We start from the raw sequence: 20,456 nt of genomic DNA, 5'->3' as shown, positions 1-20,456 counted from the left end.
AAAAATGATATTGTTATATAGCCCACATCAAATCTGTAATTGGTAGGAAATGCATTTCCAGTCTGGTGTAAAAAATTCCTACTCGTTAGTTTTTCAAGTTGGTACCTGCAGCTGAAATGTTTTTCTGTGATGTATGCCACCCAATTAGACATTTGATTTTGAAGTATAAAATGATGATTCATGAAGTCTTGATACGTCATCTTTCTGCACTTTTTCTCTTAGGAGCACCTAAGCTATCCTACTCCAGTGTGTTCCGATGACCCCAGGTTCGCTCCAGCTCCACCCCTTGGTAATAACCTTCACGTTTATCTGAACCCATGCAGGAGTCCCAGGGAGTCTAATGCCAGTTCAGTCACTTATTTGTGCATGGCTTCAGACGAAAAAACCTGTCATCTGTAATAGGGATTTCACCTATAAGAAGGAAGATAATGCCCTGCCTTATTCACATGCTGTCTCAAGGATGAAAAGAAAAGTATATGAGAAATTGCTTAAATTATTATGTGCTGTAGTTAAGCACTATTATTTTTCCCTCTGACAAGCAATAGTTTTGTGTTAGGTCCAAATTAGAAAACACTATTATTGATATTTTACTCAGAATCTTATTAGTTAATGGCAATTAGATTAATTTGGGACACTGTGACAGATTTTTTTGGCCTGTCTATACACGGTGAGGCTCACTAATACCTGAATGGACAGTATGACTGTCAGTGACTGCAGGGGACAGAGCTAACACCCCTGGGCGTCAGCGCTACTCTGCAGTCCAGTTTGCTAATGAGCAGTGCCAGCTGAGGGAGCGAGGATTTCATAATACTTGCGGTTTTGGTTCTCCTCAAACGGAAAACTGCAGAAGAGAGTGTTTGATACTTATGCTGTAGCCATTAAATAAATCAAGATAACTTTCCTATTTCCATTTGCTCATTCTTCCTAAGACATGATGAATTTGGGCTATCTGCTGCCATCTAGAGTCAGTATTGCAAGTTTTCTGTCAAGAGAAAATTTGTCCATTCTGTTACTGTAGCTCCCAGTAATTTGTCAGATTTAAGGTCTACCCACCTAAGGTCTTTAAAGCTCAAGCCATGAAGAACCACTTCCCTCAGAAATGCATCGCACTATGATGCGTTTACAGTACCACCCAGGTTCCTGAAAAAACAATCCCTTTACAAGTTCCTTTGATACACTGTTCCTATAAAAGGACCAAACTCCTGTGTAAGTGCCATAACTGAGAACTAAGTGTGCTGACTAGAGATAAATGTCTTATATCTTGTTAATTCTTCTAGTATTCTGGAAGTCAGAATGTGAAACCTGATTATAAAGTTCAAGTTTTCGTTCACATTCATGATAACTAAGACTTAGAATGGAAAAGCAGAACTGCTCCAAATGTATAAAACTTAGTTTTAAAAGAAACACTGACTTTTGCCCAATATTGTGCAATATTTTATTGTAATAAAAATATTTAGATGCATCTCATTGCAATATATTATCATATAGGTACTCACTAAGAAGGAAAAATTGGATAAAGTATACATTTAACAATATCTTACTATACATCCAATTAATCTGAGTAATTTGGGGGAAAAGAAGAAGATATAAAAAAAAGCATCCCTTTTTATATAATTCCATGTTTTTTCCCAGAGAGTTAATAGACAACACAATCAAGATACAGTTGTAAATTATTATAATGCTAACCCTAATATTAGAACCTGCAACATGTAAAAATTCCAGTCATACGTTGCTAGTTATTTGCCAAATGATAATCAAATGTTTGTCATACAGTGGTTTTAAGTTTGTAAGATACTATTCAAATGCATTACACTGCCATGGGTCAGTCCTTTTGTTTGATTTTACACATTAGCTCATATTTTAGTAAACTCTTTTTTCACCTGTTTAGTCTCTGTGTTATCACTTCTCGATACATAATAGAGATGTAGATAAGCAACAAAAAGATGACAAAGAAATCATCTAAAAAGCCTAAAATTCCAAACAAGGCTTCAGGTACAAAATCTAGAGGTGATATAAGATAGAAAAAAGCTCCCATTAAACAAAGTATTATCCTGATACGGAACATCCAGAAAAGGCCCCCGACTGAAAACATTTCCCTGAATGCATGTCTCAGTAAAGTGGGTAGATCCATAATTCTTTCCATAATCTAGTAGGAGGAAGAACAAATATTATGATTTGGCATCTAATGTGTCAGACTTACAAATAATATAATTTTCCTACAAAGTGCAGACAAACTCAGTTAACATGAACTATTGAGTTTCACATACTGGTTGAACATCCTATTTTCTAGTTATCATTTTATTTAAAAATAGTTCTTTGATTGCTAGGTTCCTATAAAATAGGCCTTGCAGATAATTTAAAAGCAATGAAAATGTCAACAAACTTAAAATATAGGACATAATAAGGTAAAACTTCAGTTATCTCTAATATGAATTAGTAAACTAAACGAAGAAAGGACTGAGTCTGAGGCTTGAGGTCAAGTTTCAGCTTTAAAGTGAGACAGATCTGGATTTGAATTCAAAGTCAATCACTTATTAGCTGGATGACCTTGGGGAAACTTGTTTAACCTACTAGAGATAGGTCATCAACTAATTCAGTATTTATGTACCATGAGGACTTTCAAGAACTAAAAGAGATACTGTATGTAAATGACCTTCATAAACTGCCACACAATATATATTACTCTTTAAAGACATACAAAGTTAACGGCTTTGACAGTCTAAGAATAGCAATGAAAGTGATCCCTTCTTAGGATGTTTATTCTGCTTAGCTTGAGATTAAGTGAACCACTAATTGCTTCAAAGATTTTTGGAATACCAAGCCCCACCTTTCTGAAAACGATTAAGTTTCTAAATATGTACAGAAACACACATCAGACACTAGGTTTTTACATAAATGAGCAAAATTTTCACAGCTGAAATTTAACAAATGACATAAATGTTTAAGATGTGGAAAAACTGGAACCCTCATACACTGTTGGTGGGAATGCAGAGCCCCTAGGAGACAGTTTGGCAGTTCCTCAAGATGTTAAGCAGTTATAATATCCAGCAACTGCCCAACGAGGCATATACTCAAGAAAAATGAAAACACATCTACACAAAAACTGGTAGACAAGCTAATGGAAGCATAATTCATAATAGACAAAAAATGGCAACAATTCCAGTGTCCATCAACTCACGAATGGATAAACAAAATGTGACATATTATTCGGCCATAAAAAGCAATGGAGTACTGACATAGGGAATATAGTCAATAATATTCTAATAAGTATATGGTGGCAAATGGGTACTAGACCAACTGGGGTGATTACTTTGTAAATTATATAAATGTATAATCACTATGTTGTACACCTGAAATTAATTTAATATTGTATGTCAACTGTAATTGAAAAATAAAAAAATACATCAAAAAGCAATGAAGTACTGAGATACATTACAGTATGGATGCACCTTGAAAACATGCCAAGTGAACTAAGCCAGAGACAAATGGCCATATATTGTATGATCTCATTCAAATGAAATGATGAGACACCCAGAATAGAAAATCTATAGAGACAGAAAATAGATGAGTGGTTTCCAAGGACTGGGAGAGGGGAAGGGTTGAGGATAATGGTAAGAGAATATTAAAGCTTTTCAGAGAATGAAATATTCTAAAATTATATCATAATGGTAATTAGATTATATTTACCCTAAATATACTATAAGTCATTGCATTATATACTTTAAAACAGGCTCACTTCTGGCGTGTAAATTACTTCTAAAAGCTTTTAAAAGATAGTCCCAATATCTACAGTGTAGAGCAAAAGTAGGTTTACAGTTATGGGTGCACAAAATATAATTCTTATTTATTAATTATTGTATTTTCCATACAAATAATTGTAAACCTACTTTTACCCCACCCTGTACTTGTATGACCTTTAGCAAGTCAGTTTATTCTCTGACTCCAAACTTCTCAGTTGTTTTGTATAGTTATTAGTTGACTATATGATCTACCAGTAAGGTCCTATGTATTAATGACCTACCATGACTCTTCAACTTCTTTCATTATCTTATTATCCAGGGGTTGGTAGATGCAAGAGAAACTGACCAGAGGAAGCAAATCACTTCCTGTGGTCATTCCACTGCCCACAGTTCAGCTGCTATTTTTAACAATCTGTATAAATGTCATAAGTCCAACTCTATTGTATATATTTTAACAAGTGTCAAATAAATTGACAGGGAGATAGAGACAAAAATAGGAATAATTGAGTAAGTGATGAGAAAACAGTCTTATTTTATTCTATGTTAATCCTTATCCCAGAACATTTTTCCATTGATTTTTAGAAATAGTGGGAAGGAGGTTGGGAAGGGGGGAGAGAGAGAGAGAAACATCACACATCTATTGGTTGCCTCCCGCAACACACCTCAATGGGTGTGTTGAGGGATTGAACCTGTAACCCAGGTACGTGCCCCTGACTGGGAATTGAACCCATGACCTTTTGGTATGCAGGCTGATACTCTAGCCACTTAGCAGCACTGGCCAAGGCAGAAAAAAGTTTCAAAAAAACACCAGATAAAGAAAATCTTGTAAATCCTTTTGGAAAACTGGTTACAAAAGAACAAAAATGGTCTTTTTAGAATCACTTCCTATGTTAATTTTCTATTCTATTCTCTATGGAAGAAATCAATATTTAAAGTAAAACACCCATTCAGTTTATACAAGATCTATGGTAAATTACTTTAAATATTCTAACAAATACTTTTCTGTTATTACAGCTATTTTTTCACTGCTCATATGGCATCATTTATATAAAATCCAGTTAGACAAGAAATATGAAATGAGTTACTAAGAAATTTTGTATATTAATCACAATCTTACTCCAACTTTGAATGAGGTAATATCAAAGTAAGAGCTAAATGTCTTTATTATATTGTAATTTCATCACATACCAACCTTTCTTACTCATTAAATACATACCTGACACAAAAAAAATAAGAATTGAGCAATGGTATGTTTCATACTTAAAAATATGAATATCTTAAAATGGTTTTTTTAAAGTCCAGTGGTAGTTCTTGAATTTGAAACATTGATCTCAAAGAATCATCCTACAGGTGTCACTGAAGGATATGTTAAAGTGCTGGATGGAAAATAGCAGAAGAGGGAACTGATGAAGGATTCTCTCTCATCACTGATGTTTCTATCTCTCTCTCCCTCTTCCTTCCTCTCTGAAATGAATAAAAATGTATTTTTAAAAAATAGCAGAAGAGGCTCCCAAGTAACTAAGGAGGACAAGAATGATTGGACTGTTTTTCTTGTTGCTTCAAAATCTAATATTTACCCATTATCATCCACAACAGATGAAACTGTATACTTTAAATAGACATGACATTACAAAATAAGAGTATGAGCAAGGGAGTACAAGAGCACTAGTTGTTTATCACTAACGCATTTTAATAGCTCATGTTTTTTTTGTCTGTTTAATCCTCACCCAAGGATATGTTTTTATTGATTTTACAGAAGGGAGAGGGAGAGAGACAGAGGAACATCAATGTGAGAGACAAACACCAATCAGCTGCCTCCCGTACACGCCCCTGGCCAGGGATTAAACCCACAACCTTTTGGTACACAGGATGATGCTCCAACTAACTCAGCCACCGCGTCAGAGCAATAGCTTATATTCTTGGCCGGGAGTAGTAGTACCAATTCTTAATTTAAGGATAATTCATTAATTTTCTCAATAAACATTAAGGGCTTATTGTATCCCAGACACTGAATTTCACAGTGAGGATACAGTACTGAGTAAATAAACCCAGTCGTTGCTCTCATGATGCTTTTAGTCTACGGAGAGAAAGACAAAGAACAAGTCTTGAGTGCGCTTTGTGACGGATGCTCTGAAGGGAATGTACAGAGCGCAATAATAGAGAATACCGTAGTTGTCATGGAAAGCCTCAGCCTATTTAACAACTACCTGAAGGATGAGAAGTCATCCATGAGAAGAGCAGAGGGGCAATCATTCCAAACAGGAAATGGCACATGTGAAGGCTTTAATGTGGAGGGACTTGGAGCTGTTCTGAGAGCTGAAAGGAGGCCAGTGCAGTTGAAGTATGGTGAGGGATGGGGAGGGGGACACACGAGGTTAGGGAGGGAAGGAGGAACCAAGTCATGCAGAGCCTTGGAAGCCACAGTAAGAAGTTGGAACATTATTACAAAAAACGGCAAGGTTTAAAAAAAAAATACATTGATTTTAGAAAGAGGAAGGGAGAAGGATAGAGAGAAACATCGATGAGAGCGGAAAACTGATGATTGGCTGTCTCCTACACACTGCCTACTGCAGGGAGAAGGATAGAGAGAAACATCGATGAGAGCGAAAAACTGATTGGCTGTCTCCTACAGACTGCCTACTGCAGGTTGAGTCCAAAACCTGGACATGTGCCCTGACCAGGAATCAAACCGTGACCTTTTGGCTGATGGGCCAATGCTCAACCACTGAGTCACGCCAGCCAGGCCAAAAAAATTGCAAATTTTAAAATACAAAAGCGTCATGGCCTTACTTATGTTTTTAAAAACATTACTTGGGCTGCTACGCAGAGGAAAACATCAAAGTGAAGAGGCCACGGTAACTGTCCTAAGCAAGAGATGATGATGACTTTGACTAATATAATAGCCAGAGACATGACATTTTTATAAAGTAAAAATGACAGGAGTCCCCCAAAAGACAAGAAATGGTATGACTTATTTACAGATCAGATGAGGGGATGGGGGAGAGGGGAAGCTCGGTAAGACTGAGAAAAGAGTTAAGTCAGGGAGGGAATCAGTTCAGTACTATACATGTTAAGTTTGAGAGGCCTATGGAACATCCAAGTGGAGGTAAAAGCTAAGCAGCTGATCCACAAAGTCTAGAGCTCGAGGAGAGGTCTGTGCTTTCCATACATGCCTTAAATTTGTACTTAGTACATTCTGGTTTTTGAAACACATATTCAGTCATGCATACCCGTCTAGATTTCTCTTAGATTTTGAGAAAACTTGAATGAGACAATAAAACGTGACAATTTTTAATCTATCAAATGCCTTTTTTTAAGGGGAGGGGTCAACTGTAGAATTAATGTTATTTAAAAGTAGAATGTTCTTGAATAGCTAAGATAACACAGAGGGTTACTTAAAGGAACATTTCAAACAGGGGCGAGGGTAAATAACTGGAGTAAAACACAATGTAAAACTGTCTCCAGCAGCTCTCAGTTGTAATTTTCTCATAAAACAAACCCTGTTTTAGAATCACAGAGGAGTTGATGATTTTACATCTCCCTCCAATGTTCCCTATTGCTTTTTGGCAGGTATCTCTTTCATAAAAGGCTTTGACAATGCCTTTTTTTTTTTTTAAGATAGAAACACTGTAGTTCTTGGGAAAGCTGTAACTCAATGAATGACAACACTGATGAAAGCAAAAACTTTACCCAACACACGTAAACAAGGAGGTTTTTCATAGTCAAAGAATATTTGTTGATAAAGCTCACTTTACAAAAGAGAAGTATCATTATATTTTCACTCTGTTCCCTCTAACTTTGTACCTGCTATAATGTTACTTACAGATCTGGGCTGCCCTGAGAATCTCCGGTTATAATCACTAATATCTTGAAGCAATGATACAACATCCTGAGACTGGTCATTTTCACCAAATACTGGTAGCAATAAAGTTACCTATAATATTACAGAAAAAAAAAAGTTATACCTTTCTGCAGTATTTGTGTGGTGTGTTTTTTTTCATTTTGTGTTATTCAGTAAAATGAGAGAAACTTTCGAATTTATATTTCACACATTTCCTTTAATAAAGGCAACACGGGAGGAAAGTAAGATTACTGCCTCCTATAAAATCCAGTGCGAAATTAATTTGAACATCTATAAAATAAAACGGGCACCTTATCCAAACACTGGTTCTAATATTTTCCAGTCCAGACTAGGAAAAAAGTCAGTACTTCTCTACAGTTGAAGATGTAAGAATGATGAGAAAACATTTAGGAGCCAAGTGACAAAAATATATATATCGCTTGGAGAGAGAAAAACAGGGGATCTCTTCTTTGATTAAAATCATGATTCCTTATCCTCACTGGTATTTGAAATATCTTTGAATATTACCAACCATAATCCAAGGATTAACAGTGCAAGGACTTTCTCAAACACCTAGCCCTGCTACAATAAAAAAAGTTCCTTCTTGATACTGTTATATGACATAGTACATTTAACCCATTTTCCTTCATGGTAGAGGTGAGGATACACAAATATCCCAGGACCACATTTGGGTAATCTGAAGATGAAGACTTTGAAAACCCCAATAGAAATGGTTGCTGTACAATGACAGATTTAGGTTTGAGTCATCTAGCTGTTGTTGGTTGTTTATTTTTCTTCAGAGAGAGGAAGGGAGAGAGAAAAAAACATTGACCTGTTGCCTCTCATATGTGCCCCAACCAGGGACTGAACTGCAACCTGGGTATGTGCCCCAACTGAGAATTGAACCCACAACCTTTCAGCGTACAGGATGATGCTCCAAACGAGCCACACTGGCCAAGGCCAGCTGTTGTTTCTGTCCTTCCTCTGTTCAGCTGTAAAACCTGGGCTTCCCAGTACCCACATACTCTCCAACAGCTGAACAAAGGAGTGACTAACAGCAGGCAGTAGAAGGAAGAGCACATACTGTTATCTCTTCACGAATTTGTCAAGTGCATTCTTTAAATAAATATTAATTGAGCACCTTATTGTGGGCACTGTGCTAAGTGCTTGATATACAAAAAAAAAAAAAAAATGAAGACATGGCCTTGCCCATTGGTGATCACAATCCCCAAGATAGAAGGGGAGGCAGACCTGTTCAACAGCCTATTCTAAGGCACTGTGGTAGGTGTCATAATGGTGCTTGAGAAAGTAAGAACTTCTCCCTGCAGTGTCCAGAGATCTTGAAACTTAACCTAGCCCCTGAAACACAGGCAGGACCATGCGTGTGTTAGTGTATGCGTCCACGGAGGGAAGTGGTGAGTGTGTTCTAGCCAGAGGCATCAGCCTATGCGTTATTATTTCCAGGGAAACAGGAAGTGAAGCAGGAATCTGCCACCTGTCTTGCCTCCAGGATGAATTACTCGATAATTAGAAATCCAAAAGCTATTATATTGAAACAACTTTATCTCCATCTTTCTCGCCTCTAGCCAATTTATGGGTGGGCCAAAGGATACCGCCTGATAATTTCTATATACCCTGCGAAAAGCTGCGGGTGGTGGAACTAATTCTTTAACACAGGACCTAGGGCCTGGTCTCAGTGTGGCTGGCAGATAGTTAAAGATGATGAAAGGTGATAGTGCAAATAAGTTTCAGTGTTGATTGCTTTGTGTCAGATATAAAATCATCCAGAGAGGCAGTATAAAAAAAACAACCAAAAGATTTTCCACTGACCATATGATAAAGAGTCAAATGTGAAAGAGACAGAATTGGGGAATGTAGAAGGAAGAAGGAAAGACGAGAAAGACCTGAACCTCCCCCTACACCAAAGATGAAGGCAGTAATGGAGAGCAGTAGAGTTAGAACAAAAGCTGAAAGGTATACGGGAGTGGGCAAAAGGTTTACAGTTGTGAGTATGTGAGACACTGAGTTTATTCTTGTATTATTATTTTTTAATTATTGTAGTATTTTCCATATGAACAACTGTAAATCTACTTTTGCCCCTCCATATATACGCGCGCGCGTGTGTGTAACATGTATACCATATGGTTTTACTTAAACTCCAAAAATCAGATAAAACTAAATAATCTTAGAGATGTATGCTAAGATAATAAAACCAAGAAAATCAAGGAAATGCTTATGATAAAAGTGAAACAGAAGTTGCCTATAGGAGAGGAAGGAGGGGTGAAGATTTAGGAGGTGTCATGAGGAGGCGTCTGGAGCTGTTGGCCAATTTCTGTTTCTTCACCTGAGTGATGATGACTCAAGGAGTTGTTTTGTGATAATTCAATGAGCTGTACTTCTTTGTTTAGTGTGGTTTTTCTGTATGTCTGTCATATTTTACAAAGAAATTTTGAAAAATCACCTCTCATATCATTTTGTTTTATTTTTTGGTGTCTGTGGGTTTGTGTCTTTATATAACATCCTTTACACCTGACAAGTGTGGCTTAGTGGTTGAGTGTGAACCTATGAAATAAGAGGTGCCGATTCAATTCCTGGTCATGGCACATACCCAGGTTGCAGGCTTGATCCCTGGTTGGGGCATGCAGGAGGCACCCGACTGATGTTTCTATCTCTCTCCCTCTCCTTTCCTCTCTCTCTAAACATAAAAAAATATATATATTAAAAAATATATCCTTTACTGTTGTTTTAGTGAGGTTATAAGAGGGAGCAAAAGTAAATATATATATCTAATTTGACATCTTTACTTGGAAACTATCCTTTTTAGGACTTTATTTTACGTACTAGAAGACTTCCTAAGGAGATGCTGTCTTTTTACATATTCATAACTCATTATAAGTAAGGTGTATATTTTTATTTTAAATGAAAAATAAAATAAAAAGGAAATTATGAAAAACTATATACAACTGAGAGAATGTCTTATTTTGGTATATATTCTTTTATGATTAGATAAGCTTTTTTTGCGTATCTTTTTAAAAAATTATTTATTGTTTAAAGTGTTACATATAGTATTACATATGTCTCCTTTTCCCATTGACCTCTCATGGGCCACCCCAACCCCCCAGCACATGCCCTCACCCCCCTAGTGTCTGTGTCCACTGGTTATGCTTATATGCATGCATACCAGTCCTTTGGTTGCTCTCTAACTGCGTCCCCCTTCCCCTGACATTTGTCTCTGGATCTATTCTTGTTCATCAAATTATGTTGATCATTATATCCCACCCCCTTCTGAAGTTTGACGGTCTGTTCGATGCGTCTCTGTCTCTGGACTATTTTGCTATATTTACTAATTAAAAGAAACTAAGAATTTCAGTTTCTCAGAATTTTCAGTATATTGCTTTTCCCAGTTTGTCAAAGAAACAGAGAAAATCTGGCAATCCCATCTGTTCTGACATTTCAGTCTTCAATACATGTTTATGAAAACTTACTGCCTCCCTCCTGAGGTAGCTTCTAGACTAACTATAACAGTCAAATCTGTTCTGGATAATTCAATGTGGTTATGTTTCCAAAAAAAAAAATACAGTTAAAAATTATTCATTATTTAAAGCTATCTGGACCCTTACTGGAGAAGGACAGATTAAAAATAAGTTAAAAAGGAAATACCATTTTTTTTCCATAAGAAATATGAAGGATATTTGCTTAAGCCTGATTAGCTAGTTCAGCTATTACTTTGCTGGTATTACAACAAAGACTTTCTAGGCACTTACCATTTGTTTTTCCTACAACTGAAGAATTTCAAAGGTATTACCTTTTTTTGAGGTGTCTTAAAGACATAAAAATAATGGTGGAATAACATCATAGAAGCTTCGGATAAAGGAAATTCTAAAAATATCAAAATAATTCAGAATTCAGATACAGAAACTACAGAGATTTACAAAATGAACTAGCATTAATGATGCTTTCTGGATACAAACATTACCGTTTGCCTACAAATTGGACAGCTGATTGCCCCAAGCCAAGAACCGTATCTCCAGTATGCAATAATGCAGGTACCTAAGGGGGGAAAAAATTAATAGTGATGTTTGAAATACCTAAAATATTTGAACAGTGTCATCTTATTTTAATTTTTTTTTTTTTTACTTCATCCAACATCTCTTCAGGCAAATTCAAATCTAATAACAATTCCCAGCTATTAAAAAACATTTTTTAAAGTATATTTTTATTCATTTCAGAGAGGAAGGGAGAGGGAGAGAGAGATAAAAACATCAACAAAGAGAAGGAATCACTGATCAGCTGCCTCCTGCATGCCCCCCACTGGGGACCGAGCCCACAACCCGGGCATGTGCCCTTGACCAGGAATCGAACCGAGACCTCCTGGTTCATAGGTCGATGCTCAACCACTGAGCCATGCTGGCCTGGCTAAAAAACATTTTTATTTAAAATACCAGTTAAGATATAGGTATTTTTAAACAAGAGCAAGCATGCATTGCTTCAATGCTTTGAGGCTTATTAGAAAATATTGCATTTCCTATGTAAAATAAATAAAACAATGATTAAACATCATTGTATAAATTACACCAAAAAAAATCAGCCTAAATTTTCTGTTCAAAATTTCATATATACTAGTATGTTACAAAAACACAATTCTTACTTTATGAGTTTTGAAAGCCAAGTTAGTTACGTATTAATAACAGTAATTAAGTAGTGTGAAAAAGGAACAAAATTATACAGATTACATGCTCTCTGCCCTAATAAAGTTTATAATCCAGTTCAGTAATTGAATCCACTTTTGTACTGGATGAGTTTGATTTTTTTCTTTGAAGGTGTTTGTGGGCAGCAAAACAGCTAAACACAGTCCAAGAGAAGACCTCAGAAAGCAGGAGCACTAAATTTTAGACCAGTAACAATGAAGAAGAAATACTTTTAAATATTTTCTGATGTTTAAGGGTCTGATTCATTTTCCTTTCTGCAGGACACCTGTTTCTCAGACCATCCAGGTTCCACTGTGAATCTGAACTAAGTGCTTCATGTCTCCCTCCTCCCTCCAGGGTTTTCTCTGTATTCTTACTCCTGCCTTGGCAACGTAGCTTAGCCTCCTGTGTTCCTTATTCTGATTCTTCCAGACCAAATAAATGTCCAGAATTTAGAAGAAGCAATGACAATCAAAGTGAGGAGACCAAGGTGACATAGTTAACTCAATCAGAGGGTATGTAAATACTGAACTGTGTAATGTTAATTTTAAGTACAAAAGGAGTACAGAGAGGGAGAACTTTCTGGGATGTGCTAGAGAGCAACCTGCAAAGGAGAAAGACTTGAACTTTGTAGGATGGCAAAAATCAGGAGGGAGGACGCTTCAGGTTTTGTGAATAGCAAGAGCAATCACCAGAAGAAGAAATGGATGGAAGAGGAGACGGGTGAGCAAACCATTGGGCCAAGCAAAAGCTGTACAAATTGGACATTCCAGTGACTGTGGGGAAAAACTGGTTTGACAATTTAAAGATGAATTGGAAAGCTAACCAATCTTTTATCTGATATTTTCCCCCTACTCTCGAGAGTATTGTGTTAGATAATATTAAGTACTTTGAGCAATCTAACTTCATATTGAAACTATATTAAAGCAAACCTTATTATACATCTGTTAGTATTATTATTACCATTTGTAATAATGCCTTAGATTTATCTCCTCCTTCTAACTCAAAAAGTTCAATGTGTTTTGACACATGAGCTTATGTTTTTTTCATTTTTTTAATATATTTTAGAGAGAAAGGGAGAGAGAAACATCAATGTGAAAAAGAAACATCAATTGGCCACCTCCCACATGTATCCCAACGGGGTGGAGGTGGGGTGGAATCCGCCACCCTGGCATGTGCCCTGACCAAGAATCAAACCCTCCACCCTTTGGTGCACAGGACAATGTTCCAGCCACCCTGGCCCAGGCTGACCTTATTTAATCCCACATCTCTTTTCCACAAATTGAGGTGTAGGCGTCCTTGTTTTGCAAATTATATAACAGCCACTTGCCTGTACTGAGAAACTACGGTCCAGTAAATTAAACACTTCAGTTCATACACATCTGCTATGACATGCTTGATGTGTTTCCTTTTTCTCAACTTTCCCCTTCTTTAAGAAGAGAGATCCACCTAAATAGGATGTGGGAGAGATAGCTCAATTATTTTAATCTGGGCCACAATCTCTCTAAATTAGTTTATTTGTGAAATGGGGATAAGACCTGATAAGACTGCTGGAGCATTAAATAAAATAATGATGGCTACAATGGCAAGTAAGGTAAAATCTGTTGGTGCATCATTTCTAACTCCCCGTAAAGGGACAGAACTAGTTCCATATATAGGAACTAAGCTAAAGTGCTCTTGATGCTATCAGTATACTTGAACTATACTATTCAAAGAAACACATTTCTGTTTATTGAGAAGTAGAATAACTAGTTTTCTTAACCTTTGAACTTACAGACAGTAAATAAAAGTGTCTAACAAGTAGAGCAAGATATCAGAGGCAATCTACCCTATTACCTCAGACCCAAAGGTAAAACCAAGAACACAATACAGCCATCTTTCAATTGACTGGGTTATCCACTCAATGAATTACTTAAGCCTGGATTGGCAAACAGAGTTCACCTTGCCTGCCAAACCTCAGTGATTCCTAACACTTGCCTGGGGTACTGTGTTAGAGGATGGTGGAGTCCATACCCAGACTCAGAAAAAGTGTCCCACTGATTAGGAATATCTACCAGAGATTTGAGAGTGGGGGGAAGTATCTGCTTTCTCTGATGGCCATTTAATTCTCCCTATCTGATCTTTCATTATTTTGCTCCTCATTAGCATTTCCAACAGATAATTATAATTTGTTAGCTGCTTAGGCAAAAACCTTAGAAAAGAAGCTGGAATTACTGGATGAGGCAATACTGGGGTTGGTTAGTACTTACTAAATTAGCACCAGGTACGGAAAATCCCGCAGTACCTGGTATGGGTTTCAAATACGTATGTCATCCCCAACAACATAAACAGTAACACTATTACCTAAGAATTCTATATAATGAATCTTAAACAAAAGTAATTTATAAGGCCATTGTATGCTACATTTTAAATTAGTCTTTATATAGAAATTGTGTGCATTTTGGGAGCAATTAGAATCCTATCTTGAATATAGCTGTTCAAACAAAGAATTACTACAATGAAAAATCGGATAAATCTTAAGTACAGAGTAGTTGTATAAGCCACCAATCAGAGTAGAATTGAGCTAGAGTTTGAAGTTAGACGTACATTTAAAACTACCTCTGTCCCTTAGCAGCTAGATTTACCTGTTGTAAAATTTCTTAACACCTCTGAGCCTTGGTTTTGTGGGGTTAGGTGAACTGAAATATGTTAACTATCATGTAATAACTGACTCTCCCCAACCTCCTATGACCATAACAAGCAATGACTATATGGCATCTTATTCTTCTCTATGAAATCTTTCTGGAGGGTAGAAAGCACCTCTTACTAATACTAAGTAAGTGTGAAATCAACATTGCCTTTTTGTCCCACTACGTGCTCTAGGTTTCTCATTCTCCATCACCAAACCTCTTGAGGTCAAGAAAGAGAGGCTAAGACCCTAACCGGTTTGGCTCAGTGGATAGAGCGTCAGCCTGGGGACTGAAGGGTCCCAGGTTCGATTCCGGTCAAGGGCATGTACCTTGGTTGCGGTCACATCCTCAGTAGGAGATATGCAGGAGGCAGCTGATCGATGTTTCTCTGTCATCGATGTTTCTAACTCTTTATCCCTCTCCTTTCCTCTCTGTAAAAAATCAATAAAATATATATATATTTTAAAATTGAATCTCCCTTAAATGAAACACAAACTTCATAAAAAAAAACAAAAAAAAAGAGGCTAAGAACTGACTGTATTGACTCAGAGTAAAAAATAGTAGCGCTGCCGAAACCGGTTTGGCTCAGTGGAAAGAGCATCGGCCTGCGGACTGGAGGGGTCCGAGTTCGATTCCGGTCGGGGGCATGTACCTGGGTTGCGGGCACATCCCCAATGGGAGATGTGCAGGAGGCAGCTGATAGATGTTTCTCTCTCATCGATGTTTCTAACTATCTCTCTCCCGTCCTCTCTGTAAAAAAAAAATCAATAAAATATATTAAAAAAAATAGTAGAGCTAAGAGAAGGTCTTGGGCAGGGTCCTTGAGAGAAGAACCGTCCTGCCTTGGGAAAGATGGATAATAAATGAAACCCTAAAAAGTGATGAACAATTAGTCAGTCAATCCGCCCTGGTATGGATATATCTAAATTACTATTCAAAGAAACATATTTCTGTTTATTGAGAGGTTGAATAACTAGTTTTTTTTACATCTTTGAATGCAGAGACACTAAGTAAAAGTGGCTGAGAAGTAGGGCAGGATATCTGGAGCCATCCGCATATGAGTCTTGGTCCAAAGAGTCACTATTACCAAGCACAGCACTGTTTGCTTACCGCAAAAGAGATGTCCACAGTTTGTTTCCACAGGGAAGGAGGCTTGATGTAAACAGACTGGACAGTACATGTCAGTGTAAAACTGCTGGCGAGCCGCAGCAGGCGCATCCTGAGGGGAAAGTGTGTATCTATTTATACATGAAACGCAGGCTTTTCAAAGCTAGCTTTACGTTCAGCTGCACTTAAGAATATAGCCAATACCGTGTGGTCCTCATCAGATTTGAGATTTGCAATGGTTTAAGGTTTAATAAAGTTAATTATTTTCTTAACTTTGCTGAAGAAATATTTAAAGTTATAAATATTGTTGTTTTATTTATAAACAGCATGGTCTCTACCTTCTTTCCTGAACACAATTTAAAAATAAAAGCCTAGGATAACTCAGGAGTTTCTCTTCTACTCCCTTAGAATGAGTAGCACAAGGCTGAGCTAACCCATAAATGAAGGATAACAAATGCCAAACTGTTTCCAAAGTATTCGCTTTTTTTCATTTTTAATATTTTTTTCATTCAGACATTCCTGGCCAGTGTTTAGCTACTTAATTAATTTAGCCAAGGTCACACCTTGAAGTTATAGTCTTTTATGTCATTTTTTAATGGTGCAAAAAAGAAAAACATACAGCACTTAATGTTCTCCCCCCTACCTTTTCTCTTATTATCCTTTGGGAATTGATGAAAAACCAGTTACCAGTGCTGCCCAACAGAACTTTATAACAATAACGGAAATTTATTTGTACTGTCCAGTATGGTAACCACTTGCTACAAATGGCTACTGAGTACTTGAAATATGGCTAATGTGACTAAAGTAGTGAATTTTTAATTAATATTACTTAATGTAAAATTAAATAGCCATCTGTGGCTAGTGCCTACAATGTAGGACAGCACAGTATAGGATAAGTCACTAGCTTTATTCTAACTATTCTAATCAAGCTATGGAAGGTATGAGGTACATGCCTAGGACAGTGGTAAAAAAACAAACCTGAAAGATCCCCCTCAGTCTGGGACTCCTGTATATCTAGATATAGTCATGTAGTCCTAGTGTGAATTTAAGGAAATCTTAGTGATCTAATATGTTAAATGAGAATAAATGTTGCCTTTCTTATGTTTGAAGATTAAATAAGAATAGTATGTGAAATCATTTTGTGACTTACTAAACACTATCCCAGCATGAATTACTGATAACAACAGCTCTGGAATAGAGTACTACTAACATGCTTAAACTATTTTTGCATCAATTAATTTAAGTTCTAAAAAGCAGGATTCTTGTGTGTTTAGTTCAGAATTGAATTCCCAATTCCTAGAACACTGTCTGGCATATAGTGGATTGTCAATAAATATTTGTTGAGTGGATAATCACTAAAACCCTCTTTGGAATTAAAGTTTGCGTGATGGGTAGGAAATCAATTTTTAAATTTTGTTTTTTGATGTGAGCTATCTCAGCATGAAGGTGTATAATATCCTACTTAATCCAGCCTTCATAAAATATGTTACATTTCTGGATCATAGAGAGAGTTCATCTGGTTAGAAATAAAGACAGGGCAGATGAGAAAAGTTTTCTTATTTTGCCTAACTAGTTTTCTTAGCTTTGACTAAAGAAAAAGAAAAAAAAAGCCCTCTTTATAGTCATTTCTTTGTAGGTCTTTGAGAAATGTATGTTAGAAAGAATAGTTTTTACACTACATTTCGCTAAAGCCAATTAGACAGTGATTCTTTCCTCACAAATAAGTAAAAGGAAAACTGCTATCTTTTAAAGCAAGTTAAAAAAATATGAAAACACCTGAATAGATTAATACTAGTCATTTTTCTAATCTGAAACTATACAATCAATAGAATAATTTAAGGTCTTAAAGCAGGAAGAAGCCTATGTTTCCAAAAAGTAATTTATTCATATTTCATCACAATGTCATACACAAAGGGAGTAATAACGTCTACTTCTTGCATAAATGCACACATTTACATAAACAGTACCTGCTCTGTTTGAAGTTGTTCCCGAAGCACCCTTATTAGTTCTTGGTTTTCTGGGTGAATGTTTTGATGTGCATTTCTGTTGAATAAAATACAATAAACTTTGAATATAAAATACTGTCAGATGAATCAGTTTTCTTTATGGGTCTAATTTTTGACCTAGAATACTAGTAACTAAAATGTAAATGATAGTGGACAACCGTCCTCCACTTCCAGGACTGAACACTCCAGGCTATTCTGAGATCACTGATTATTGGCCCATTTCAGGTTTAACTGGAAAATGATGAAATCCAGAGACCTAGTACCTTGGATTTAATGTAATCACAGACTTACAAATAATAAAAGAACAATGAACACATTTAATTCTTTTGTACATTCCTTCAAAATAAGCAGCTATATAAATCTATATATTATTATACATTTGAACACTTTTCCATATCTAACAAAGTCCTTCTCCCAACTTTTTAACCTATGGTGAGGTGGGGGACAGAGAAATCAAAAACTAAAATTATAGCCCGGCCAACGTGGCTCAGTAGTTGAGTGCCCACCTATGAACCAGGAGGTCCCAGGTTTGATTCCCCTGCAGGGCATGTGCCCAGGTTGTGGGCTCGATCACCAGTGCAAAGCGTGCAGGAGGCAGCTGATCAATGATTCGGTGTCACCGCTGATGTTTCTATCCCTCTCTCCCTCTCCCTTCCTCTCTGAAACCAATACAAATAATATTAAAAAAACAACTAAACAACTAAAATTATATAATGTAGAAATGCCAAAAGCTAACATACCACTAATATCTTAACATTAGAAATTAAACTGGATACTCAAAGGCAGTACAATAGTGACTGATGTAATAGGATGGGATAAGACAAGTTAGTATTGAAAATTAAAAGTACTTAGGTTAGCAGGTTGGGGGTGAAGATTCATATCTGAATTATGGCTTAATTTCATTTGACTGTAAAAGTTTTTCCTAAACTAAAACCTCTTTAACAGCAATATTTTAAGTCCACACAATCCTGGTGTTACTCTATAGAGGAGCCTTTACTCTCTGGGTGAACCAATATTCAACAGCAATAAGAATTCTAAATTAATATTCCAATGGGATAAGGAAAATTAAAGAAATCCATCCTATGATTATTCAATTTTTAGTAAAAAATTCAAATTTTAGCCGTAGCTGGTTTGGCTCAGTGCATAGAGCATCGGCCTGTGGACTGAAGGGTCCTGGGTTCGATTTCGGTCAAGGGCACATGCCTGGGTTATGGGCTCGATCTTTAATAGGGGGCGTGCAGAAGACAGCCAATCAATGATTCTCTCTCATCACTGATGTTTCTACCTCTCCCTCTCCTTTCTTCTCTGAAATCAATAAAAAATATTTGAAAAAAAATTCAAATTTTAGAAAAGAAAGCTGATTAAACATAACCATCATTTCAGAGAAGACATAAAAACAATTTAAAGTCAAATGTCTAAATGTAATGGAAATCCAGTTAGCCTTTGATTATGCGGACCTTGATTTAACAGACTGGATTTAATGGACAAAATTTCCGGTCCTTATGTAGTATGTGAAAATGAACACATTGTTAATTTTAAAATGCATTTTACCAAGATTTACTTATAATTAAATTAACAGGTTATTGTTGTTATTATTCACTGGTTTTGTTGTGTTTTTTGGTAATTTTTGAATAATTTTTTTCTCTCTTTATTGATTAAGGTATTACATATGTGTCCTTATCCCCTCATTGCCCCCCTAACCCCCCAACTCATGCCCTCACCCCCCTGGTGTCTGTGTCCATTGGTTAGGCTTATATGCATGCATACAAGTCCCTTGGTTAATCTCTCCCCCTTACCCCTACCCTTTTTAAACAAATTTTAGCAAATGGGCCATATGTTGGAAAAAACACTAGCAATTTCACTGACATAAATAAATATTACATATCTACAACTATAGTCTACATATTTAAATCCAAGAAGCATCGCTAGTAAGCAATGTTTGGCAAATGATTAGCAGGTGATCACACTACATCGCTCATAGTTCTGTTGTCGGGTTGGCTGACTTTCTGTAGCAGTCTTAATGTACACTAGCCACCGTTCTGACATGCACTGAGCCACGCCCCAACCGTGTGCATTTGTTTACTCCAGATGACTGGTGAATGCATGCATTTATTACACCTATTCAGTATAAACTTAAAACCACTGTAATATAGAAAACTATTCTGTGAAATTAAACTTTTCATATATACTTAATTCTAATTACACAAACATATCTACCTAAGTAAAAACAGGCAAACTAACTGATTTGTCAATTTTTAAACATTCACATTCAGAAAACCTACTTTATTATGTAACAGCCTTTCAGCTTTAACAGACATCACCTTGCCCGAATTAGTCCGTTCTATTGAGGTTTTACCGTGTGTGCATATAAATGTGTGTGTGTGTGTGTGTGTGTGTGTGTGTGT

At 36.5% G+C, this 20,456-nt stretch overlaps 1 protein-coding gene across 2 annotated transcripts in view; it reads right to left on the bottom strand.

Moving 5' to 3' along the window:
• The window catches only part of RNF170 (ring finger protein 170), a 25,480-nt gene that overhangs the window by 2,068 nt on the left and 2,956 nt on the right, over positions 1 to 20,456 (bottom strand). The window contains exons 3-7 of one of the 2 annotated variants that reach the window (XM_006765513.2): positions 18,013 to 18,088; positions 16,049 to 16,157; positions 11,558 to 11,631; positions 7,564 to 7,674; positions 984 to 2,146 (exon numbers count right to left, since the gene is read on the bottom strand). In XM_006765513.2, coding sequence (XP_006765576.1) covers positions 1,877 to 2,146; positions 7,564 to 7,674; positions 11,558 to 11,631; positions 16,049 to 16,157; positions 18,013 to 18,088 — 640 coding nt within the window. In that variant the 3' untranslated portion in view covers positions 984 to 1,876. Of the gene's footprint in view, positions 1 to 983; positions 2,147 to 7,563; positions 7,675 to 11,557; positions 11,632 to 16,048; positions 16,158 to 18,012; positions 18,089 to 20,456 lie in introns of those variants that run through there. The other variant, XM_006765515.2, reaches the window with a different exon arrangement.

The sequence above is a fragment of the Myotis davidii genome, unplaced genomic scaffold (assembly GCF_000327345.1).
Source record: "Myotis davidii unplaced genomic scaffold, ASM32734v1 scaffold93, whole genome shotgun sequence".
NCBI lineage: Eukaryota > Metazoa > Chordata > Mammalia > Chiroptera > Vespertilionidae > Myotis > Myotis davidii.
Note: the sequence above shows the minus strand (reverse complement) of the source record. Positions and strands in the feature narration are given on the sequence as shown.